The sequence below is a fragment of the Cylas formicarius genome, unplaced genomic scaffold, assembly GCF_029955315.1.
Source record: "Cylas formicarius isolate icCylForm1 unplaced genomic scaffold, icCylForm1.1 PGA_scaffold_10__41_contigs__length_53128322, whole genome shotgun sequence".
Lineage (NCBI taxonomy): Eukaryota > Metazoa > Arthropoda > Insecta > Coleoptera > Brentidae > Cylas > Cylas formicarius.
In genome coordinates this window covers 22,213,549-22,239,392 of record NW_026844214.1, presented here as the reverse complement: position 1 = coordinate 22,239,392, position 25,844 = coordinate 22,213,549, and the positions used below count along the sequence as shown (strand labels likewise).

The 25,844-nt window shown below is 32.3% G+C and overlaps 1 protein-coding gene across 1 annotated transcript; it reads right to left on the bottom strand.

The window, feature by feature from the left end:
• Positions 1 to 1,362: 1,362 nt before the first annotated feature.
• Positions 1,363 to 22,965, bottom strand: LOC132698815 (vasopressin V1a receptor-like). Its single transcript, XM_060665134.1, has 9 exons — positions 22,763 to 22,965; positions 8,215 to 8,274; positions 8,045 to 8,160; positions 7,492 to 7,648; positions 5,287 to 5,457; positions 3,507 to 3,601; positions 1,754 to 2,025; positions 1,544 to 1,693; positions 1,363 to 1,489 (listed from the first exon to the last, which is right to left on the bottom strand). The coding sequence occupies exons 2-9, from the start codon at positions 8,218 to 8,220 to the stop codon at positions 1,401 to 1,403; spliced, it is 1,056 nt and encodes a 351-aa protein (XP_060521117.1). The 5' UTR covers positions 8,221 to 8,274; positions 22,763 to 22,965; the 3' UTR covers positions 1,363 to 1,400.
• Between the last annotated feature and the right edge of the window lie 2,879 nt (positions 22,966 to 25,844).

Sequence of the window (25,844 nt, the reverse complement as noted above, 5' to 3'; positions counted from 1 at the left end):
AAAAGTTTTTTTTTAATGGAACACTTTATATCTTTTATATCTTATAGGTCAATTTGATTCCGCTTGGTATGAGCTTTTCAAAAATATATAACAGTATGGGGTTAGTTGTATAAATGACCTCACAAAAATTATTTTTTTATATTTTCATGAAGGTATTGAAAAAGGATTTATTAAAATTATTTTATTTTATAATAGGCACTAATGGTCATAACAGGTGGCCTGCGAGGTCCTCTGATTCAAGCGTTTTAGACTTTCTTGTAGCCACATTTAAAAAGTAACATAAATGTCAATCGAAACAATAATATCAGGGAGCTCCGAGCAGCCATTCAAGTTTGCGAATGCAACCTCTTGTTATTCTGAATGCTTTGGAGAGGATTGAAACTGAGTGTAGGTGTAGGTAGGCGTTAGAAAAAATGGTTGACATTTTGAACAGAATAATTTTTATGTTTCTTATCATTTCAAATAATTGTTTTAATATCTAGGTTCTCGTTCTGGTTTATCTTTTTTAAAAATATATAGGTCATAGAGCTATGTGAGATGTTACAAATAAAATGTTAATATTAATCCAAGTTGACTTTATGCACATTATAAAAGTTATTGTGTAAGTATAGTCAGGAATAAATGAGGTAACTATTTTACCTATTTCATAAATCGTTTTTCAAAGGCCTACACCAAATACCTTAATGAAATTTAAAAAAAAATATTTTTGGGAGGTCATTTATATATTTTGGAGAAGCTCATACTAAGCGGAATCAAATTAACCGATAAGATATAGGGTGTTCCATTAAAAAAAACTTTATTTTTGTTCTACGTAAAAATCTATATCGATTGCGCTTTTCACTTTTCCGGCATTTCATAGGATACCCGAGATGCCTTGGATTTTAAAAATTCAGCAAGTCATACAAATTTTGTTAACGTCATCTTTCGTTTCACAAAAAAGTACCAAAGGTTTGCGAAAACGCAAGGCTCTATCTTCCTCAACAATAGACATACCCCTTAGTCGAGACCAAAATAGGACACAGTGTACATATGTATATCCACATTTTTTTCAGAAGTTGGATTGTTTAAAGAAAATATTGTCGAATCATTAAATAATAATATGTAAATGATTTTAGTGACAATTCTATCGGTAAATAATAAATTAAGCAACGATAACACCCCATTCTCCCACTTACATCAATGAGTTTTTTTCTATCACTCCGGTTCCACTTCCTTTTTCTTTAATTGCTCGCTGAGGACCAGACAAGATTCTATTGGTTAGTTTCGGATTTTTAGTCAGTGCAAAGAAAAATGATGCATCTTCCTCTTAAGGACATCAACCAATGTTCTGTACAATGACATCTTGTAATGAGAAAAACGCTCTTTAGTCTTACACAAATTATATTCTAGATACAGGAGTTTTAATAGTCGTCTTGAAATTTTCCTAAGCTGGGCTGGGAATTTCTCACTGTTGTAATTTGTTCTCCAGAGGAGTTGCTTAATCGAGGACCTGGAAATAAGCAATTTACATTCATAAAAGTGAATTAAAAGCAAGGAAGTTTACCATCGCTGGCTTCTACGTAATCGTCTTTGTGACGACATAAATAATGATTAAGTAGTAATTTGGACAGTTCTTTGTTAAAAGAAAGATAAATCCAGGGATTCGCGCAGCTGTTTAGACTGTATAGAAGGCCCAAGATTGTGAACACAGGACCTAAAAAGCGAGAATAGAGTTTTCTGGCTCTTATTTTTTTGTATACGTAATGCTAACTACCTTCCAAGAAGGAACTTGTGGGGTCGATGGTGGCCCACAGTTGGGCCATGATGAATGGCGTTGAACACAAAATATACAACGCTATAACCGCCACCGTCTGCTTAACGGTGTTGATTTTTGCCCTAGAAATCAAAGGCAGACCCGCCCCTTTCAATTCGTTGGAGTGGCGGGGGCTCATTTTTGAATCGGTGCACCGCCAAATTTCCCGACAAATGCAGCCGTACGTATAAATCAGTACCGTGAGCGGTACAATGAATACTGAAGTTGCGTACCTGGAATATTAGGGACGTTTAAGGTCAGGAAATAAAGAAAAAACATTACATTAACTCTTTTGCGAATTATAAAAGATTTCTGCAAAAAATGTAAGAAACAATAATGAAAAAAGGAAATTTTATGAAAAGCATTATTTATGAGTTATGATTAAAACTTAAACAGTAACTGGTTATTGAACTCATCTTTACGGGTCGTTTTCGTCATTTTAATAATTTTTCCAGCAAAATTAAATAAGTATCTACATCAAAGTTTGAAAATAAATAAAAATATACTAAAGGTACTTTAAATGTGCCATGATCTTGTTGTTTACAGGTACAGTCGAGAGCTAAAAATCATGCGACTTGTACCTTTAATAATCGACAGCTTTTTTGTAATAATGTTGTACATTCAAAACGACTACATGAAAATACGAAATTACTGAAACTTCATGTTTTTAAAATAATTAATTTAATTACCGTTCCTGTAAAAAAAATACGGTATATAGTGTATTATATTATATGTATGTGTACAGTAATGTTCATGTTAGCCAGTAAACTAGCTGTTTTAGACAACTAAGACGCTTATAGTAATCATACTAACTAAAGACAATTGGATAGTGTACAAAGTGTCTAAAAAAACTGTATATTAACCAAAGCAAATGAAACCAGCTAGATTCTAAGCCATCCACTAATTATCTCTTATCTTGTGGGAAACGGCAGATATCTACAAAATAACAGCTCATTTAGATAGTTTGCAAATTAACTGGTTAGGTTTGGTTATTTGAAAACTAGCCAACAAACCAAATTAGCCGTGACGTACCTATACATACAAAAATTATTTATGAGAAAAATTTAGATCACAAAATTGGTTGGCGATTTAAAATATAATTTTGGGAAAAATCAACAAATTTAGAACTGCAGAAATGTGGCCGGTGATAAAAATGTGCACTAACAAGCATAGTGCTTAAGATATTTACAAATCTTCTGGATTCCTGCTGCATCGGTTGTTGAACTTGCTGATGTTTCACCAAACATCCTGTCTCGGATGACTGATTCTCTCTCATATTGGTAAAGAATTGAGTTTTGGTCAGAAGGAATAGAGATTTGCAGATAGTATCAATTTATTGTTATTCTTTTCCTCTATTGTTTTTGGTTTGTTCAGAATTCAGTATGGAGATTTTAAGGCCATATTCATCGTCCAAGAATAAGTCTGATTTTTATATAAGAATATGTGCTAACTTGCTCCGTTTTCCACACGCACACACTTGGTCTATAACCATCACAGGACCAATGGAGGTCCTCTTGGTAAACTACACACAACATGTTAACTTGAAAATAACCAAAAAAAGTCATCCTGTATAATTAAATAAACATTTTAACTCTAAAAAAAAAGAAAATTTCATGCAATGAATGAACACTAATAATGTTAATAGTAAATTCTTGAAATAGTAATTCACAATGTTTGCAGAAAATCAGGTTATTCAGTGTTCAAAAAAAATTACCAAATCACGTAAGCCTTTTCACCCCACGTTGTTGCGAATGTGGCCCAACAGTCGTATACTCCAGGTTCCACTTCAATGTATGAAAAAATTGTTAGCTACAATAAAACAAGGTAAATTTAAAAGTAGGAGATGTAATTTCGGACCAATAGTAATAATAAATATCTGGAAACTATTTCGCCAAAGAAGAGAAAATGAGAGAACTGACAAAGTAGCTATTTCAATTATTTGACATAGATAAACTGAACTGCAGTTGAAGTGAGATACCCAAGAAGATAGCAACCTTTGATTAGGTATAACTTATAGCAGTGTAATGCGTCATCCTTAATGAGTAGCGTTGGAATTACTTTTTCAAATTCCTTATCGTTATATAGGGTGGGAATGTAAAGTTCTTTAAAATGTTTGATAAATGACTAATTCTACACCTCGGGACGTCTTTGCCATTTTTTTGGTAGATTGTATTTGTCATGGCAATGTGGTAATTATGTAAGGTTTCGTTTTTATTTTAAAATTGAAGTAAGAAATAACAGAAATTGGTCCAAATCAGCAGCCTGCAAAAATCTATTTACGACATGCACCTTTCAGGTTAATAATAGAAATAGAGTTTCTTCTTTTCATTCCTTTACGAAGTTCCTGGACCTGTTATTGTTTAGTTCTAATTCTTAAGTACAAACGGAATTTCATAAAATGATCATATTCCTATAGCAACGCATTGTATCAAAAAAATGGAAAGTGTTGATCAACATTATAAAAATTCTTCGCTAAAAAATGCAAGTATATAGCCGCCTTAGATTCATACCCATTATAACATGAAAGGATATAATGGTCTGAAAATCCAACATCGGTACAGAAAAGTGGAACTTATAGCTAGTAAAACTTAGGCCATTTCATAGGTGTCCCACTTCAGCTACCTTTCAGTTTACTTGTTCATGAGCCAATATACAGGCTAACAGAAAAACTAAGCAATTGATTTGAGATTTTGTACATATTTTGGAAAATATATTTATCCCCATCTAGCAAACCTTTAACTCCTGACATCTAAACTTAATCAGCTGGAAAAGCTTTTCTTAAATTTATTTCCATGACAAATGCTGATAATGCTTATATTACAACAATAACATCATAACGTTCATAATTAACGAAATTACTTTATTTTAGTTTCCGAATGATTTTTCATTCTCTCATTAATCAATATTTATGGTTAGTGTGAAAAGTTCGCTTATCGCTATTGGGATTTCACAAACGGTAGAAGATACGGAGTTCAGGGTAAAGCATTTGTGACAAATTAAGAAAATTGCTACTAGTTTCTGGGATATTGAGAAAAAAAATCGCAGGCGTTATATCTGTATTTTTGCCAATAATTTAAGCTCGGCTTTTGTTATTCAACAAAACGCCATGGTGAAACATTCGTAAACATTATTTCAAAAGTTCAAAAGGTCTCGGTCTAGAAAGTAAAGAAAGTATTTGTCAGTAGATTCAGCAGTTAACGGTTGCGAATACCAAGAAGTAAGTCACTACTACACACACGCTATTTTATACGTTATGCCCAGTTTTCTTTGGATGGATTTTTATTGGTAACTAGGCTTTTACAATTCTATACTAACTTTCAAAAATCTACGTGTGCCAACTGTTCATTGTCATTGTTTTTAGATCAAAACTTCATTACGTACTAATTAGCACGTTATCAAATAAGGAAAGATGAATTTCTCCGCTACGCCCCCAAAATAGAAATGAAAACTTTTAAAAACTTTACAATTATAAAGTAGATACTCTGTTTACTAACCTGCGGTACGCAGCAGAGTAGACTTGCTATCCAGGCGGCATATACCATGGCGCTGGATCTTTTTGACGACCACGCCCAGTACGTTAAAGGATGGCATATAGCCTGATATCGATCCACAGCTGTTGCCATCAATATGTATGGGCTTAGGTAAGGACCCAACGTCTGACAATACTAGAAATAGAGTATATAAAGCGCTGTTGCGTTGAAAGAATTGCATTTATTATTTTCTGCAAAACGTTAAATATTTTGCAAATTTTCTCGATAACAGCAACATCCATCTAACTAATTGGCGGTTTAAGTGGATGTTGCTGTAGAGTAAGGAAAATAAGACTCACCAATAATGCAAGGACTTTAAGTTAGCTCAAAAATTAAATTATTGAGGATGCATGAGTTTATTGTAGCAGCGCATTTAAAAGTCAAGTTTTCAAATATAATAAATAAAAGTTCATATAAATCCATTCATGTTATATATTTTAAATTGTAAAATTCAAAGTTCTCAAAATAATTATTCTTATAAAAATTGGTGATGTTACTGCACTGTAGACACACAAAAGGAATAGATATGAATATCATCATTGGCTTATTCCTCATAACATAAACTTTTATTTTTATATGCAACTCATAGTTGGCCACGAATTAAGTAAATAGAGCTGTTTATGCTCTTTTTAATCGTATATATCATCCACATAGAGAAATTATAAGTTATATATAACGTATTTAGTTAGTAAAATGTTGAAAATCGCTTAAGAAAGTTAAAAACATCTCCAGTTACAGAAATCATTCATTTCAATATGATGCAACAAGTTTGATAAACGCCACTTTAGTAATGATTTGCTTTTATAAACGAGGGACTGAAGGAGATTGTCAACGTGTTGCATAACATGTTATTTTTTTGCTGCCGTCTGTAAAATACCTAATTACCCACCGATCTAGCGTGCGGGAAGCGTCACTTTACCACGTCAGTTTCGTTTCGCATGAATCCGAGCCACTTCGGATATTTCCGGGATTTTACCGCACGGATTTGGGAGCAATCGGATGTTTTCGGAGATATTTCCCACTCTTTGAATTTTGACGTTTGTCAATTTTGACGGTCATGTCAGTGAATGTATTCGTGTTGTTTTGCGAAAATGCACAGAAAAACTAACGCTCGTAGAAAAGTATAGTCTGCAACACGTTCGGTGAGTCAAATGACGTTTACCGCATAATATACTATTCTACGACAAATTGTGATTTATAATGCGACCGTCAGATCTAACAAATACCAAAAGGCCTCATTCATATTTAAAATATCCCAAAAATGATGTTCACCGAAGCCAATTTCTTACCATGATGCCCTCCTCATATTTGAGTGTATAATTGGTTATTATAGGGAGCAGAAAAACAAATTATGTTCATATCTGTCAACAAGTCAAGAACGCATTTTCATGTCGTTATTTGATGGTTCTGTATAAAGAAATACCGATTATTTGAATATACATATTTTACTACTTTAATAAAATTAGTTGGTCTAAACCTAATTATTAATGAAAAAATTCATAATCCCAATTAGATATTAATAGAAATCCGCAAATTGAAAATGAGTCCCAAAATCAACTTTATTCGTATTTTAGAATAGACAATAATATATATATATATATATATATATATATATATATATATATATATATATATATATATATATATATATATATATATATATATATATATATATATATATATATATATATATATATATATATATATATATATATATATATATATATATATAATACAGTTTTCACAGAACTGTTGTAAGGAATCGTACGGACTTACGGCAGTCTATTGATGGCATAGGAAATGTCATTTTTAACAACTAGAAGTTTACTAAAATGTTAAAAATAATCTAGAGAAAAATTAGATTATCTAAAAATATTTGAATTAGTATCCTCGAGCGTAAATTAATTTGCAGTAATTTTTTTGTCACTTTAGTTATACAATTTTGCGTTTGTATGTGTTTAAATCAACTGTAGAAGCAACTCTTTTTGCTGCTACTACAGAATATTTAAATGTGCATTCCTGGTGAACTAATTATGTTTTGCTGCCGATTCGATTTCTGTTTGGATGTACTGGGGATATCTGGCTAGCTGTCGCCATCGTTGCGACTACTCATAAATAGGTGGCGCTATGCAGAACTTTCATTTATTTGTTCTTCCAATAATTCCATACCTTTACAACTTTACACAGGAAACATCCTCCTTTGAATCTGTATGTGATTTCCCAACATAATTGTGGAAGAACGCTGAAAAATGCTACTATGAGATCAGCCATAGAAAGGTGCAAAATGAAGAACAACATCCGAGATAGCTTCTTTGGTCCGTAAGATCTAAAAAAATATATACATTGATATGGGACAGATTTTTATAAAAAAATATTAACACCTAACAACAAGCAATTCTACTAAGAACTATAAATTCCGGAATTATCTCATAAAACTTAATTAATTTAATTGATGTATTACGGAAATAACAAAAGGCATTATTTGGCAATTTAGTAAATTAACACAATAGATCTTTAAACGCACGTAAAACATTTCAAAATGTAAGTAATACGTAGAAAAATGAAGAAATCTCTCATAACATTGATCTGCCACTATTGTTAAAGTGTATGAAAAAGAAAAGAATACTCATTGCAAACCCTCTAAATAAAATTTGCCTCACAAAATCCATATTGGCCGCCTCATAGTTACCGTAATAGAGTTCGCTAGAATGTTTTGTCATACCTTGTTCTAGTCCATAATGCGAGCAAAACGAGGCCATTTCCTAAAACCGTCGCGACGAATATTACGACAAGCGTTGCGATCTCCGCCTGCGCTAGCTTTTCATCTCGGTCCATGTTCTAGTTTATGGCAAAAGTTATAAAACATGTATGTTTGGTTTGCGTGGCTCATACCCTCATCCGTGGACCCCTGCCGAAATGAGTTTACATCGCAAATAATAACCACGTCGGCAACTGTAAATAAAAAAAATATTCGGAAGCGTTGTAGGGTGGCGTTGTCAGTGATTTTATTTATTAAAGATCACTCGAGTTTTTTCTGTTATTGTATTTAAGGCCTCATGTTGTCTGTTTATCAATTTAATGAAAAAATTCCAGAATAGTTTTAGTTTTATTTTGTTTCTGAATGCTAGGGAGTAATAAAATGTAAATTTGTAATGCCAGGGACCATTAAACTTATCGGTCATATCGTAAAGATCAGAAAAATTGTTGTTGTTGAGTTCTTAAGTCCGACACACCGCGAATCGTTAATAAATTAGAGTCACATACAATAAACAGATATTTGGGGAATGGAAGAAGATAGCGTAAGTACTTACTAACTTTTATAAGGTCAAGCAATTAAAAATTTACCTTGAAATAAGAGTGATATTTAAATTGATAAATTGTATTAAATGTCATTAATAAAAAAAATCTTCTCCACTCCAATTTTAGTCATCACTTTCTTAGTACTACAGCCGTTAGAGTTCAGAGAAATAATAAGGGGCTCTACAGTGTTTGCTAGCATGTTATTAGCTTTCCATATTCCTTCTTCTATTTCGATAACATGCTAGATCCACTTACTACGTATTTTTTCTTGCAAGAGGGGTTAGGGTTAAGTATTGTAAGTAGGATGTTTTTAATTAAGAATATTCGTGTTACTGTGTCAGATAATACTCCTAAGTTATTATATTTTAGACTAGTTAAATCGATAATATCGTATGCCATTATATACTGGATATACTGGGAACATTCAAGCAAGTCCTGTTCGGTTTTTGCTCTTCAAAAAAAATTATTAAATGTAATAGCTAAAATATGCATATGGCAAAAATATTTGAAAACATTAAAATTAACGCCCTTTTATTGTCTGCCACTGTTAACCATACAATTACAAAAGCAAATTCACCTGTACGATAATGTGAAATTCACGGCACAAGGTCAAAAGGAGTTTTTAATGTTCCATACTGCAGATTAACAATTGCTCAACAGAATCCTACAGTCTTTGGAAGAATGTGTCTCATCAAATTAAATAAATTAACTGACAAATTCAAAGACATGAATTTAACGTGAATTTTTAAATTGACATTAAAAGAGTACCATTTACGACTGTTATTATTACGATAATGATGTTTTTTTCAATGATAAATTGTTTAATATTCTTAATGGGTTTTATGCCATGTTTGTATGAAGTAATATAAAATTTTTTGGTACTTTGTTTTTTGTTGTTTTTGTTTTTGGTATATAGATGCCTGACGATCCCATAACTGTACATAATTAAGTGCAATTAACGTTAAAAAAATATGTAAATGTCATTTTTTAAAATATAATATACTATTTTATTTTTAATATTAAAATTTTGCTTATTTCCAAACAAAATTCTGATCAAAATCTCTGATGAAGACATGCGTTATCGATTAAAGAGGCAGTTGTAGCTATCGTTACACCCACTCATATAGCTACTAGAGATACAGCTCTGCTTACGATGATAAAACAGGAACTTATGAAGCAATTATGAAAAACTTTTAAAACCTCATTTTTAACCAATGACAGCGTTTTCTTAAAATATGTCCAGATCCTATTAAATATTCAGGAGTCAAGTGTGTGGGTATCTCTCTTCAGAAACAAAATTTAGCAAAGTGGAGGTTAGTGGTGTAGAGGCATGCGCGGAAGATCATTGCCATCTCTACGAAAATATCATAACTATCCACGGCGTATAAATTTTTAGAGTAGTTGAGCCGCTATTTTATTGCGGGCTCCACTTGTTGGCTTCTTTTAATGAGTTCTCTATGGTTCGTTCCCTTGGAAATTTTATACCGACGGATTTTAAGTAGATATTTTGTGCTTGTAGAATGGAAAGTTAAATTTTATGCACAATCGACATTGTATTAGTTTAATGATATAATAAAACACCACTTTTACTTTTAAGTGCTTATAGCATTAGTCTGCTTGAAGTATTCCGGCGTTTTAGAAAATGAAAACTTTTTACCTATTCTTAAGCGTGTTTGGCGATAACTACAGATGCCCATACTTACATGAAGCCCACGCTCGGCTGGCACAAACAAAAGTTCATAGGTGCTGAACAGTTTAATTTCTAAGGTGCGAAGTGTTAAATATTAAAAAAACGGCTTTTGTAAAGCAGGGTGAAGTGCAAAAACCCTTACGTCGTATGCTTACAATGAGGTAAATGATGGTCAACATTTTCAACATTTTTTTTGCGTTAATTTTTTAAAATTAAGTTTATGAAAAGCAGTATCAATTTTCATTATTTTTATTTAAAAAAAAATTTGGTGTTTAAGTACAATTGCAAAAAGGCGAGTGATGTACATCTCTTTGACAATTCGCTAAAATTAACCTTTTAACATTATATATGATTTTGCTAAATGTCAACACAATCGGGCAAAAAAATTATGATATTGCAAAATAAGTCTGGTGTCTTGAATATTTATCACCCTCTCATCTTAGAAACTAAAACGTGGCCGGACCTACGTTACCTTTTTTTCTTTTTTTTCTGGATGACCAATCAATCTCCAGTGTTGTTGCGTGGTTTTTAAAATACATTGAATATGAGAAAATATGAATTAAAGCAGGGTATTAATTAATTAACTAATTTTACCAACTTTCTCTATCAACATATACAACATATACATTTATTATTTATGGTTTATTCACAATAGATGGTATAAATTAATTCTCTAAGCAGTGATTGCAGCAGTACTGGTTTAGGGAATACATCATAATAATCAATCAAATATATATTTGCATTACACATATGACAATAGCCGACACCGGTACGTTCAAGGAACGAATTAGAACATCGCTGCAGGAGGGTAAAAATGGGTCTTTCGCATACTTCAACCTACTTCAACAGCAAATTTTGTTCTAGGGCTTAGACCTAACCCACTACAAGATCCAATTGATTCAGGAGGTGAAAGTTCTCGATCATGGAATAATGCTATATTCCCGCTGACTGGGCTTCAAGCCGTTTGGAAAAGAGAATTAATTTTGGCCAAAAATTATATTTGATGACGAGTCGCATTTTTGGAGGAATGGCTGTCTTAAAAGGGGAAATTACTTCATATGAGATGACACTAACCTACGGGGGTTCACCAGTTGACAATGCACCCCCTAAAATTTACTGTTTGCTCTGGACTTTTCGAAAACGACGTTGTTGAAACGTCTACCATCAACGACGAGTATTGCAGCACAATGACATAGGCAAAATTGAACCATACGGACCTGGGCGACATGTAGTTCTAAAAAAAAATGTCCACTCTTGCCACAGAACAGAACGCCATAATCGACAGTTTGCATGATCTGAGAGTCATCTTTTGGTGATGTGCGCTGTTCACAAAAGACATTAAATTCGATCCGGCTAGACTTTTTTGTGACGTTTCTTGAAGTCGAATTTGCCACCGTAAAAGCTAAGGTGGGCATCTGAACTAAGCCATATTGCACAGTTAATAATTTTTCAAATAAAAGAAGAATTTATATCATATCTCATAAATAGATTGTTTTGTTACATTTCTATTTTCTATTTAATACTTCGTTCATTCATTTATTGAGTTTTTTGAAACAAAGCTCTTTGTATGGAGTATCTGTATAAATCTATCTTTATTTTAAAGAGTTTTTAGAATTTTATTTTATAACGTTTGCATATAATTGAATGAGACTCGATAAACCTATCTTAAATACTGTTTAAATATAATCTTTGCCACCTTCTGCAATTTAATAAAAAATATTTTTTTTGCTGGAGTGCCAAATATTTACTTATCTATGTCGTTTTTAATTTGTTACAGTAGAGCGCATTGATCGAATAAATAGTGGCTTCACACTTCTAAATTCTTCTAGTTCCAATTGACGAGGTGGGTCAGTTTCATTTCTTCTGTTTCATACTCTCAAGTCTTCCTTAATTGCCTCCAATCATTTTGATCTGGGTCTTCTCCTTCTTCTTCTTACTCCTGCGTTCCACTCTAATATTGAATTTAAGCTCTTTTGCTCTTCACTTTATTCGTACTTCCTTTATCCAACTTGCTGTCATTCAGCTCTGTCAGTCATTGATTCTTATCCTGCGATTATTTTCGTTTACTTTCACAAGCTGTAATGAGATTCCTTTCCACCACCTTAATTTCTTCGTTATTGTAATAGTTACCGTTCCATACACAGTTGGTGTTATTGTAGTTTTGTAAATATTAATCTCTCAGTTTTTTTGATAAAATCTTATTAGCAGGTTCTTAATGACATAAAAAGACTATGTTTGGCTGATGCTATTTTTCTTCAATTTCAGTATCTCTTTCTGGTATACTTACTCTAAAGTATATAAATGTCTTTACTGCTTCAAAGATGTTACTTCCTATTTTAATGCAACTATTATCAGTTCTTCCTCCACAGATCATTGTTTTCGTTTTATATTCATTCAGTTGCAGAATTTCCTTTAAGACCATGTTCGATCTCTCTAATTCTCTAATTGGTATTTAGTAATTAGTACGATAGGGTGTGCATACGCTATCATTCCCTCTTTTTCTTATTGTTGTCTTATCAATGTTTCTTAGTGTATGCTGCAAAGCCGGGTTAAATAACGTTACTGACAATGTATCAATATATGTCTGAGACCTTCATTTATATCAAATTCCTCGGTTTTTCTGGCTTTGATACTAATTTCTGTTCATTTCATAATCATGGTAATCAGTATTTCTAATTTTGGAGTCATTCCCAACTCATTTGGTGTTTCTATGAGTCGTTTTCTTTTAATCGAGTCACATGCCTGCCGAAAATCTATGCAGAGCATCTCAATAACGATTTTGTGTTCGTATGTTTTTTCGACCGCTGCCAATACCACACTGGTGTGCTGTATTTAGAAGTGTTATTTCTCTGTAATTTTGATAATGTAGTTAGTAGTAAGTAGTAGTCGAATACTTTCTCAAATTTACAAAGAGGCCGTATGAATCAAGGCTTTACATGATCTGAGTGAATTGTTACCCTTTAGGAATCCATATTGGCACTCGCCAGCCCCTGTAGTCTATTTTTGTAATTTTTTCTACTATTTTTGACAAAAGTTTTATTATTGAAATTGGCATATAATTTTGCTGCTTTAGAAATCTTTAATTCAACTTATTTTTAATTGCTGTGGAAAGTTTCTGCTGCTGCAACAATTTAACTCATATTGACAATTCAGAACAGTAAAGCTCAATTCATTCATCCCGTATAACGTAGCTGCATCTTATGCCACTGGCCACATTTAAAATTAAAATTTTATTCACCCAGTCTTGAAAGTTTTCCTTAACTTATATGATTTATAATGACGACTAATGAGTAGTACGTTACGCTACGTTCGATTTCGAACTGAATGCGATGTTCGGAGAAATAACTTGTTAATAACATATTTTTGAACGGTACTTTTTATAACTTTTAATTTGTGATTTAAAAGCAAAGAAACCACAGATTATACATAATTGTGTGACCGGCCAGGTTGTGTTTCTAATAAACAGACAAACAAAATCAATTAAAACCAAACTATTTAGTTTAATTGGTACTGAGAAATTATTCCCAGTCGGTCAACACGCCATTGCCTTCGATAAGGTTAGTTTTATTGGTGTATTCTGTATATAAAAATCGATTTTTATTGCGCCTACAACGTGTTATACAGGCAATTCAATATATAACATAGCGTGGTGATGGAAGGTTAAACATTTCCGAAGAGTATGACTGTCCTCAAAATGTTGTCCTTATGTGTAATGTGAAATCATATTCTAAATGAAACACCTTGTGCACTGCATTCTAAATTCGATTGTTCCATATATTGAAAATAACTAAAGATACACATTTCTAAATCGGTCTTTCAACTGGTTATCATTGAGCACCCTTGGTTGGGGGTTATGTGATTTAAAAAGATAAAAACGCCCTCTGATACATGGTTTTATGTAGAATTCACTGATGTGCATAACAGTTTTTTTTAGTATACCATATTTTTTTGATTTCGCTAAATCGTGCTATTTTTTCTCTTCTCAATGATATGCCTCAATCCTTATGGATTTTTTTTTGCTACAGATGGCGTCTTCAGAACTTAGCTGAAATTGGCGTTAAGGTCTGAAACAGCCGATCTAATTAAATTATTGTCACTTATAACTCAATTCGCGTAATATAAATAGATTACTCTGAAAAATGCATTTAACTAGAAACCAACCCGTAACTTCCAAAGTTATGGAAGTATCCGTTTCAGAGGAGAGTCATCTATTTATTATATATTCATTTTATTTCTGTATTTAAAAAGTTTCCAGAAAATATTTTTAGTTTTCATAATTTTTAAATGAAACAGCCATTATGTGATTAATTATTTGGGAGGATAACTTAAAATCATTTCAAATGGTTTCACCAGATAAAAAGTACCGTTCAACAGCATTATACTTAACTATCAATTCTAGAGATTTCTAAAGTAGACAGTAAGATAAGAGATATGTAAAACGCTTAGGGGAAAAAAAGCGAAAAAAAAATGTAGCCGCCAAACCTCCATAGCGTTGTTCAAATTTGAGATTTTAAAATTACACAGAGTGAGAGAAACAATTAAAAAAGTCTAGTACGTAATCTATAAAACAAACAAATAACGACTACATTACGCATTTGTTTCGAACACCCTGTCTAAATTATTTTCTTTCCGTTCATTATGTAGCTATTTAAGTGATCTGATGCATCAGCGTTTATCATATTTTCAGAAATTTACCAATAAACACTACGAGGGAAATCACAGCGATAATCTGCATTATTATAATTAACTTATTTATAAATTTTTTCACAGCAAATACAAAAAAAATGGTAAAATAAAAAAAAAGCGTTTGATAACTATATGTCGGTCTAATAATAAAGCCAGAGATACATGAAAAATTATGAATTATGAAAGAAATTGTTATAAAAAAAGTGACCCTTCAAGCACTCTTTCACCCGATGAATTTAATGAGTTTTTTACCAATGTTGCTGCTGATATTCTGGCCTCTTTAACTGTCAACCCTGAAGTACGGAGTGAGTGCCTGAATAATATCCCAAATGTAACTTCGTCATTCTTTTTGCATTGGATGGCAGAAGACGATGTTTTAGACTGTGTAATTGTAACGAGATTGTAACACCTCTCACATTTTTATTTAACAATTGTATTGATAGTGGAAGTTTTCCCGCGCAATTGAGGGTGGCGAGGGTGGTTCCAATATTTAAAAAAAGTAAAGGTAAATGATTTCCGACCCATATCAATAGTTCCCATACTTGGTAAGGTCTTCGAGACACTTTTGAAAAATCAATTATCATGATTTTTTCGACAAACAAAATGCATTTGTGATTCCCTATTTGGTTTTAAGACCGGCTGCTCCACTGTGCAGGCAGTTCGTAGAGTTGTGGGAGACTTGGTGGAGGGCCTGGAAAAGAGGGAACAAGCTGCACTCACGCTATGTGACCTCACTAAGGCTTTCGACTGCGTCTCTCATGACCTGCTTCTGGAGAAGCTTGGCAGATATGGTGTCCGTGGTCACCCTCAGGAACTTATCAGGTCATATTTGACTGACACAAAACAGTGTGTAGTCTTTAACAATAACATATCGGAGTTGATCGTTATGAGCAGTGGCGTGCCTCCGGGCTCCGTCTTGAGTTCGCTACTGTTCACTATTTACATCAATGACTTGATTCATTTTCTGTTCCCCAATAAGTGTACACTTTATGCGGATGATACATCGTTTGTGACTTATGGCAATGACTCCAATGAACTTATGCACAATGTTGATAATGATGAGCGGATGGCGGAACTTTGGTTCAACAACAATAACCTTAAACCAAACACAGATAAGACACAAGGTCTTGTTTTCTCAACTAATAATAATCTACTGCAGGGCAACAATGTGAGGCTTTTGGGAGTAACGCTTGATGATAGTATAAATTGGGCCCCTCATACATGTTGTGTAAAAAAATGGCCTCTAATATTTTTATAATACGTAAACTTAAAGGACTGGTTATCGCGGGCACATTGCGAGTTACCTATTTTTCTCTTTTTCACTCTCATCTAACTTACGGCATAGTTCTCAGGGGTAATTTTGCCACAGCAGACCAGGCATTTAAACTCCAAAAGAAAGTTGTTCGGTTCATTGCCGGTGTAGGTTATCTGGAGCACTGCCGATCAATTTTTAAGAAGTTGGAAATTATGCCACTTCCTGGTTTGTATATTTATTATCAATTATTAGAAATACACAAAAAACATCTTCAGTCAGAACTCCTCTTACCATGACTATTTAACTAGAAATAACAAGCTACTTTGCGCTTCAAGATTCAAACACGCAAAAAGTCAAACAAATTCACTAAACTTAAACTTGTACAATAAACTACCAGCTAACGTGAAAATTTCTAAGTAATAGAAAATTTAAAAAAAACTTTCTTAAAAGGCACTGCTTTTACTTACGCTGTGACTGAAGTCAAAGAAGCGTCTGTGAACGGTGTGACTGTGCAATGACTTTCTATGATTTTGTTGACGTTGCTTCCTTTTGTTTATTTATATAAACGTCCTGTACTTTGTTATATACACTGTCCTGTTCTTATGTATTATACACTGTTTTATATAATGTACACACTTTTGATATAATTTATTCATTGTCTTGTCTTTTATAAACATATATTTTACGCATTGTATTTATGACTTGCCATAATTGTAAGAACAAAACGTTGTCAATAAATTCTATTCTATTCTATTCTATTCTATTAAAAAAAGTCGGTAATATACACGTCTGCAAATAATTTCCCGGGATTTACAAAAAAAGCTATAACCAACAGCAAGTGCAACATTACAGTTGAAAGATAAGTACCTAATTTATTTCGAACACTAATGAAACCCAAAATAACCACTTGATAATTCTATATTTTTGATGGTGTCAAGCCGGCGGGTAAGGGTATTTGATTTTTTTTTCTCAGGGCATTGCGTAATCCAAGAAATTGGATTACATTGTTCATGCATATGCTATATGACAAAAAAAAGCTTCTTTTCATAAGAAAGGGATATCAAAATGAATAAGAACTGAAAGTTCAGATTTTCACGAAATTATATATTTTGACATGACAATTGTTTCGACAACACAGTGTCTTTATCAAATGTAATATTTACAAACTACTTGCTACTATATATACCGAAAACAAATGTCATGTGAAAATATATAATTTCGTGAAAATGTGAACTTGCTGCAGAAGATTTTCGAAGTTAGTAGCTTCGTAAAAGTGCTAATTTTTTTTACGCCTCAGGCAACGATTAACTGTTGTGGGCATCGGCATTCATTTTCATATTTTAATACTAAGCGACAATTTGCCTAAATATTTCTGTCACTTGGTTTACAAATTGAAAAACACATTGTGTAGCATTTCTAAGAAAACTATCCGATAAATGTCAATGCCATACAACTTATACCGGGTAGCTCTGCACTGCGGGATTCTTTTTTCTTTTTTCTTTTTTTCTTTTTTCTTACCTATTTTCCTATTTGAAATGGAACAGATAGATACCTTGATTAGTATGAAAATTTTGAAAGATGTGACATTAGTTTAAACAATGCGCCTTTAAACCAATTTTAACTCCTGGTAATCGTTTGTATAATAAACGGAAATAAAACAATCGTTCTTTGGATTTGGAAATTGATTTATTACAATTACAAATTACATCATTTTCAATGATGCAATGCAACGCTCTGTATATTATTGTATAGGGTGGTGCATGATTTAATACTACATCAATTTGACTATGCCTTTCCCTTATGACAGTTTCAACGATTTTGTTGCTATTTTGTATTTCCTATTACAGTCGATCCCCAAAATTCTTTCAAGATGAACAAATTTGACATGATTTTGGTTTTATTTGCTTTAATGGAGTTAAGGAACTCTGAAATTGGCTATACAAATCGCTTTGTAGCCCTCTTCCAATCCGTGACTTTAAAGACGAAATAGTGTAGTTTTTATTTTTTACCTGTATCATCAAGACGAACATTGATGGTTCATTACGCGAACGATACTAGATTTTATTAAGTGCTTTAACAAAAATGTTGTCATATAATTATCGTAACGATTATGTTTACCTTCATATTATATTTCTTGTTGCATGTGTTACAAGTTTTTATGTCTTTGATTGATTACTGCTTTCTAAATTCAATTTTTCCTGGATTTATTTAATGTGCTAATTAAACAACATTTTGCCGTTTGTCATGTTAATTTTATTTCTTAAAAAATTGTTTCTCAGTGTCTGTCAAACATCAATAATAAATAGAAAATTGTGGGCTTCTGAACATAAATAACACAAGATAACGTAACTTAGAAATAAATTTGGGATTTGATTGACTTTCGTTAGAAAATACAAAATAACAAGAAAACTGTTGAAAATGGATGTAGGATTAATTTGTACACAACACCATACAGGGTGTCTTGTTTGAATGAAAAATATGTAATTGGTTGGTAAATTGTCGACACTCTGTAAGCGATAAATTAATTTTCAATATTAATTTCGCGCATATCGATAATTAAAAATGATTAAAAGGCAAATATAAAAGCAGCACATTGAAGTAAACTATTTGATTAAAATTTTTCGATAAAATAAGTTGTTATGGAGATATGCAAAAATCTCGCAATAGTGTGCTACCCTGTATTCAATATAAATTCGCGCTTTTATCTGGTTCGGAAAGTTTTCCAAATGATTAAAAATAATTTTCTGCTTAAATATGGAAAACTTGTTATTACTTTTAGAAAAAACGATCGAACAAGGTTTTAGACGGTATAAAATACAAGCAAAACACCCGAATATCAAATTGAACCATGACCTCGGGGTAAATTTCGAGTACACTTCCAGCCGAAAAGAAAGTTTTTATTTGGTATATACTGTACGAAAATAAACGCGAAAATAAAAAAAAAGCGTTTTTGTTGACCTTGAAAGGGAATGTAGGGGGAAAAATCCTAAATGGAATAAAATATTTCTTTTCAGTTGGGCTTTAAAAAACTTGTTATTTTATTTATATGATTAGATATGCTTTTTGAGATTTTGTATGTTTGCGTTTGATTTTAATATTCCAGGAAATTAGATTTACATTTAAACATTGTTGACTGACGAGGCAGCATTCAGTCGTGATGTCATTGAACATTTTCGAAATATGCATCAGTGGAACATTGAAAGCCCACATGCAAAAAGGAAAATATCAGCGCCGGTTTTCTTTAAATGCATTGGCAGGGATTATAGGAGATAATCTTATATCTTTCTTTAACGGATCCTTTAATAGGGAAATGTATTTGCCATTTCTCCAAAAGGAACTACCACCTTTGCTGGAAGAGGTATCCTTGCAGTGGAAACAAAACATATGGTTAAGGCAAGATGGCGCTCCACCCCATTTTACATTGGCTGTATGAAGGTATTTAAATCAGGCATTTGAACATCGATGGATAGGTCGGAGCGGACCTCTAGCTTGGCCTCCTTGCTCACCAGACCTTAATCCGACGGACTTATTTTTTGTGGCACATAAAGTTTTTAGCTCATGAAACACCTATAACAGATATCAATGATCTACGACAAAAAATAATAAGCTGTTGCGAAATCATTGGGCGTATTTCTTCGTGTTCGACAACATTTTTTAAAATGTATAAGGAATAATATAATTAGCGTTATTATTATTTTTTTAAAATTTATGTTAATTAAATTAAACGTGTTATGACTTATGCCATTTTTTCACTTTTTTAATTTGTAGCATATTTAAATAGTCTACCGATGTGGAAGTAGAGTAGTGGTAGTAGTAGCAATTATTTAATAAAACTTATTCTGGAATTTTAAAACATAGAAAGTTTGAAGCAAACATCCAACTGATATTGTGAAATTTAAGAAAATTCACAATATTGACTGTTCACAAATATATTGCTTGTTTTATTATTTAGTATTAGTATTTGTTGAGTTAATGTGTTGTTTTTATGAATGCATGATTCAATTATTTTAAACGAACGAATACTTTTAAAGATACAAATTAAAATACTAAAATCGAAAATGGTAAAATAACTTACGCATACTTGTAAAGCATGCTAAATAAATATTATTCTGGGTTATATAGTACATAGTTAAATGTTATGTTATTACTTATGATAATCAATAATATATTTTTCCGACAATCTTCAAAAAATTACAATGTTTGGCACATTGATACAATGACAATTTATTTCTTAAATTGGTTTTGCTTGTAAGGAATAATTTGAAGAAGCCTCTATCCTTTTGTGATATTTTGTGGTGGTGTATAAATATAATTAAAAATCCAAATAAACCAGTGCGAGAAATACTTTGATGATATCGACTTGTCTGCTTCTCGTTACAAAAAACCAGTTCTCGATAACCAAAATAGCATTTCTCGCCAATACATACAGAATAACTATTTTCTATACCCTACTCTAAAATATTAAATTATGCACTGATGAGTGAACACAGACGACAGCTTTGTCAAACACTGTCGCGATCCGCTTCGGACATTTCCGGTACTTTAGTCATGGGTTTGGTAGCGACTGGATGTTTTCAGTACATTTAAAACGCTGATGATATTTTCAATTCTAATGGTCACACCAGACGGCATTTAGTCACGTTGATACATTTCTTCAAACACTAGTTTGTTAAACACTCTCAAGGATATAATCAACCCCGTGACTAAAGTAACATTTATAGAACTTTTCAATTTTTGACAAAACTATTTGGTTTATAAAATTGATACCACATGTGTTCGCAATTTATTAAGAATATTTTTTTTTCAGTGTAAAATTTATTGTTAAGTAAATGTACCCTTTTCGAAATAACCGATTCTATTTAAATATGTGTTTGTTTTTCATAGCTTTGGTAAAACTAATGCAAAGATTTGGTCTGAATATCCAAACAACCCAAGGCATTTATGTGCTGAAAGATAACCTTGGAGCTGGTAATGTAAAGACGTAATAAACTGGTCTCCACAAACACAACTCATTCCTTTTAATCCTTGTAGTTCAATCTGACATAATTAGCTATAAAAAATGAAAATGAAATTTAGTGAAGTGTATAATTTAAATGTATTTTTAGTAAAGGGAATTTTATCGCTTCGTACTAAAAAATAAATATTTCCTGGAGGGAGAGTGTTCTTAAAGTTCAAAAGGGGAGACCGATAATTTTAGACCTATTTTCATTATCATCATCATTTTCGGTAAAGTTATTCAATTCATTGCAAAAGAAAGGTTGTTAGCATGAGGTCAAGTCTTGTCGATGTTTCAACAGGCGTACCCCAAGGCTCTGTTTCAGGACCCCTTTTTTTTATTATATATAAATTTGAGCAACTAAATAAAATTATTTTATAGGATTATGATTCGAGCTTATTACTGATGAAAGTTTTTAATATAAACAAGCCAAAACAAAATCGAGAAAAAAAAAAACTAAAAATAACCTTTCCTCCCATTAATAATGCTAATACTGTGAATAATGTCAAAATTTTGGGAATTCATTTGGGTTAGGGACTGCGTTGGCCTCATCATATGAATAAATTTTCGCGTCAAATCTACCTATTTAAAAATCTTTAAAAAATATTAACTCCTAAATGTTTACTACTACTAACACTACTACGCCACTTTCCACATATATTAATTTTCTTGAAATGAAATGATAATTTTAAGAAATTCCCCACTCATTCGCAAGGTTGTTTATAGAATACTTGATCAGCTCACTTATTTGTTTTCTTGTACAGGTTGAAACTCAAGCCAGAAATCAAAAACCTAACCTACATCAAATTTAAAAATATTTCTAAGAAAACTCTATAAACTGACTGATACCTACCTATACCTGTAGGCGATAAATCAAAATTTGATAACCGTTTGAATATTTTTCGATATTAAGATACATAATTCAATTATGCATCGATCTGCTTTAAGGTTCCCCATATTTGCCTTTTGGTAATCCGTATGTTCCATTTTGACGCGATATTTTGCAGGAACCACAATGTCGTTTGTGTTTTTAAAAGTAATATATTTGTGTTAAAGCAACGAAATTGAATGTAATTATAACATAACAACAAAATGAAACTCATTCCAAAAATTCTTTAAAAATTCAAAAACAAAATAATATAGAGGTCATTCCATTCAAAATTAAGGATCTTAATGGCGCCTTTCGGTGTATCCGGAAGTGGTGTGACCTTGAAAATATTTTTGAATAAAAGGAACTTGTGAATAACCCTAAGTCCCAAAATGGCAATCTTGTAAGTTTTTCCTAACTCTATATACTTCTAACGAATGCTTACTGTGAGAAACCCTGGATAAAATTGATATACAACAGTAGTAGCAAGTAGGAAGAAATATATTATCATAAATATATTTAGAGATAAAATTCTTGGACTAAATATTAGATTATATCAGCCAACTAGATTTTCAATTTCTTATCTTTTCGATTTAAGATCAAAAGCGGAAATTAAATAGCAAATTTTTTTCTAGAACTACTTACCGACATTGAATCGCACTGGAAAATATTAAAACCTTCACCAAAAAACGTGTCAACAGCAATTCCTTTTAACTGCTTTTATCACACCGTTCAACGTCCGAATTGAGTTGAATGAGCGTTTAGCAACTTAAGCAGGTATCACTGACAATCGATGTATGTGTAAACGAGCTTCGAACGCGCCGAGTGCACTAATTTTTCCGTCAGTGTTTCCAACTCGTGAACTCCAAACTTAAAATTACCATGCGACGTTCTGACCCTTGTTATGATAATTATATGGAAATAATAGTGGCAGAATGCACATACATGTGATATATCGTTTACGCTAATTATTCGAACAATGGCAAAGCCACGGGAATTTTTGCTATACGCTTTAACGTGTTACTGATAGTGAGTAATAAAAATCTGACTTCAATAGTCAATAGTTAGTTTATTTATTTAAGTTATTTAATAAAATAGGCTAACCCACAGACACAGCTATTCAATTACGGGTGAACATAAATTTCAAAAATGTCTTAACCTAAATAGTCTTACAGGAGACTTTAGTAACTTGAGGCAACTAAAATGTAATAGACAAAGAGTGGATCTAGCATATAAACGATGGAAAATTATTAAAGAATTGCATTTTTCAACAATTTTTTAAAGGTCATAAAAGATAAACATAAGTTATGTAAAAACTATATCTAGATATTTCCTAAAAGTTTCTGTTTTATAATGAGGTTTCTAGCTAAAAAAGTAAGTTTCTCACTAAAAGTAACTTATTTGCCATAACAATCGTTAGGAATATTCAAGATTCACCATGCCATTAAATGAAGTATCACATTTTAGACATTTGCCCTTTACGTGTTTTTGCAAATTATAGAAAAGTCAAATAGCTCTTTGGATTCTTCACTAAACTAATGAGATCCAGAAAAGTCGAAAATTGCAATAACGCAAATGGGAATTCACAAAACAACACAAAATTTTGTGATTTGTGAAAAAGTTAGAATAGATTTTGGCAACAATCAAATAATGACATTTAATTTATATTTATCTTTAAATTGAGAGTTACATTGGTTCTAAATTATACCAGTGTGGGGTTGCTTTCTGAGTCATTTTATTTGGGAGGTTTTGTGAAGGGCATTTTGTCATAAAACACTTAATATCTCTATTGTGGAAGTTATTTGAGACAAGAGCAGTTGTGTCTTAATTCTGGGTTCAGTGATTGGGGTTGAGAGAGTTTTACGGCTCTGAAAACAGTTTGATAACCGCCGGCTTCTGGCCCAGTTGCTGATGTGACAATGCATTAAGGTATCGGTCTGTGTACGTAAGTTTTCTGAAAATTGAATCAATCAATGTTAGGTCTAATTTTCTCTTAATGAAAATACCTAGGAATGGGAGATTATTACTGGTTTCTAATTCAATGGTAAAAAGTATGGTTGGGTGTATAGAGTCAATCTCAGAAGGATTCTTCATTATGAGTACAAATAACAAACGTAGCGCCTTCATAATTTTGGTGCAAATGGCAAGTGTCAGAGATCCCACCCCATCTCATTTGTCCATTACAAGAAAAATATGTTCCAGAAAAAAATTTTCAATTGAGATGAAAATTTTGGTTTCAGATTTTCTTCTTTTAACAAATCTGTAATTATAGTGACAGTTTGCAGAAATTAAGCAGAATATTGTTTGGATCTAATGTACGAAACTATCGGTGTGCCTTGTAAAGGGTTTTAATAGAGAAGGGAGATATTTTTATAGACAATAGGTTGATGCTGAGAATAGTTTGAAGGGATAAACCTGGTTTTTGAACCTTAGGGAGCTCGCAGAAACGAAGAATTTTCTAGTCGTGAGGGGTGAAAGTTATTTTCACGGATTCTAATAGAGAAAAAACTTTAAGATTTAAGATTGCGTTCCATAGATGACGCAGGATTTTTTTTAAGTTGACGATAAAATTCATTTGTAAGCATATATTGTTTTTTTTTAATAGCCAGTTGCGTTCATGACGGGAGAAGATTTTAGAAATTTTAGAGCTATACGTTCGGCTTTGGAATGCTTGGCTTAGAGGTGGTTGCAGATGGGGCTTTGATATGATGGGATATTTTAAGAAAATTTTTGATTATGGTCCATAGATATATCTAAACAACCAAATAATTTCGGTCGTCACGTACATGATTTTCTGTCACTGATATGGGAATCAGTCATTCGAAATAATGTTCATGTCCCTCCTTTAGCTTCGCCTCCTGACCTTATTATTCATATAGGGGTTATAGAGAATTTTGTGCCACGGAACATTTTGCAAGTCAATATTGAACTCCTTAATGTTTATATTTTTTAGGTCCTTATAAGTAACTATTCGAGGCTTAGGTTTAGAACATTGAAAATATATTTCACCGAATACAAGATGATGATCAAATATGTGGTCTACATTCAATGTTCTAATTTTCCTAAATTTTTCAGGATGATATTTGTAAAGAACGGGTAGATTAATGTTTCAGAATGTTCAGTAATTCGAGTAGATTCAGTTAATATTTGCTGTAAACCATAAGTACTCACACACTGATTTTATTATTTAATTTGAAAGCATTTACGTTCATATCTCCAAGAATGAGAATGTTATTGAACGATGGAATAACAAATTACATTATATTATCAAGAATGACAACAGCTCGGTCTATGCAGCTCCCAGGAGAGCGGTAGATTACTCCGAATAATATAGATGTGCGACTAAAAGACAGTTTTAACCAAATATGTTCAAGTTCTGTAATCTGACCACAAATGTTATTGTCAAGTTTGAAAATTTCACGTTTTAAATAGCTCCTGACAAAAACATAAAAAACTCCCCACGACTTTGTCCCAGCTGTAGAGTCCAAAACCCGGTACACTCGCCAATTCAGACGATACAGCAGGCGCGAGCCAAGTCTCTGTGACAATAATAATATCAAAAGGGCCACGCCAAGCAAAAAAAAATTGTTAAGCATCGATCTTGCGTTTAAGTGACCAATGGTAATACTTTAAAATAAGTAAGAACTAAAAGTTCAGATTTTCACGAAATTATATATTATGACATGACAATTGTTTCGACAACACCGTGTCTTTATCAAATGTTCAT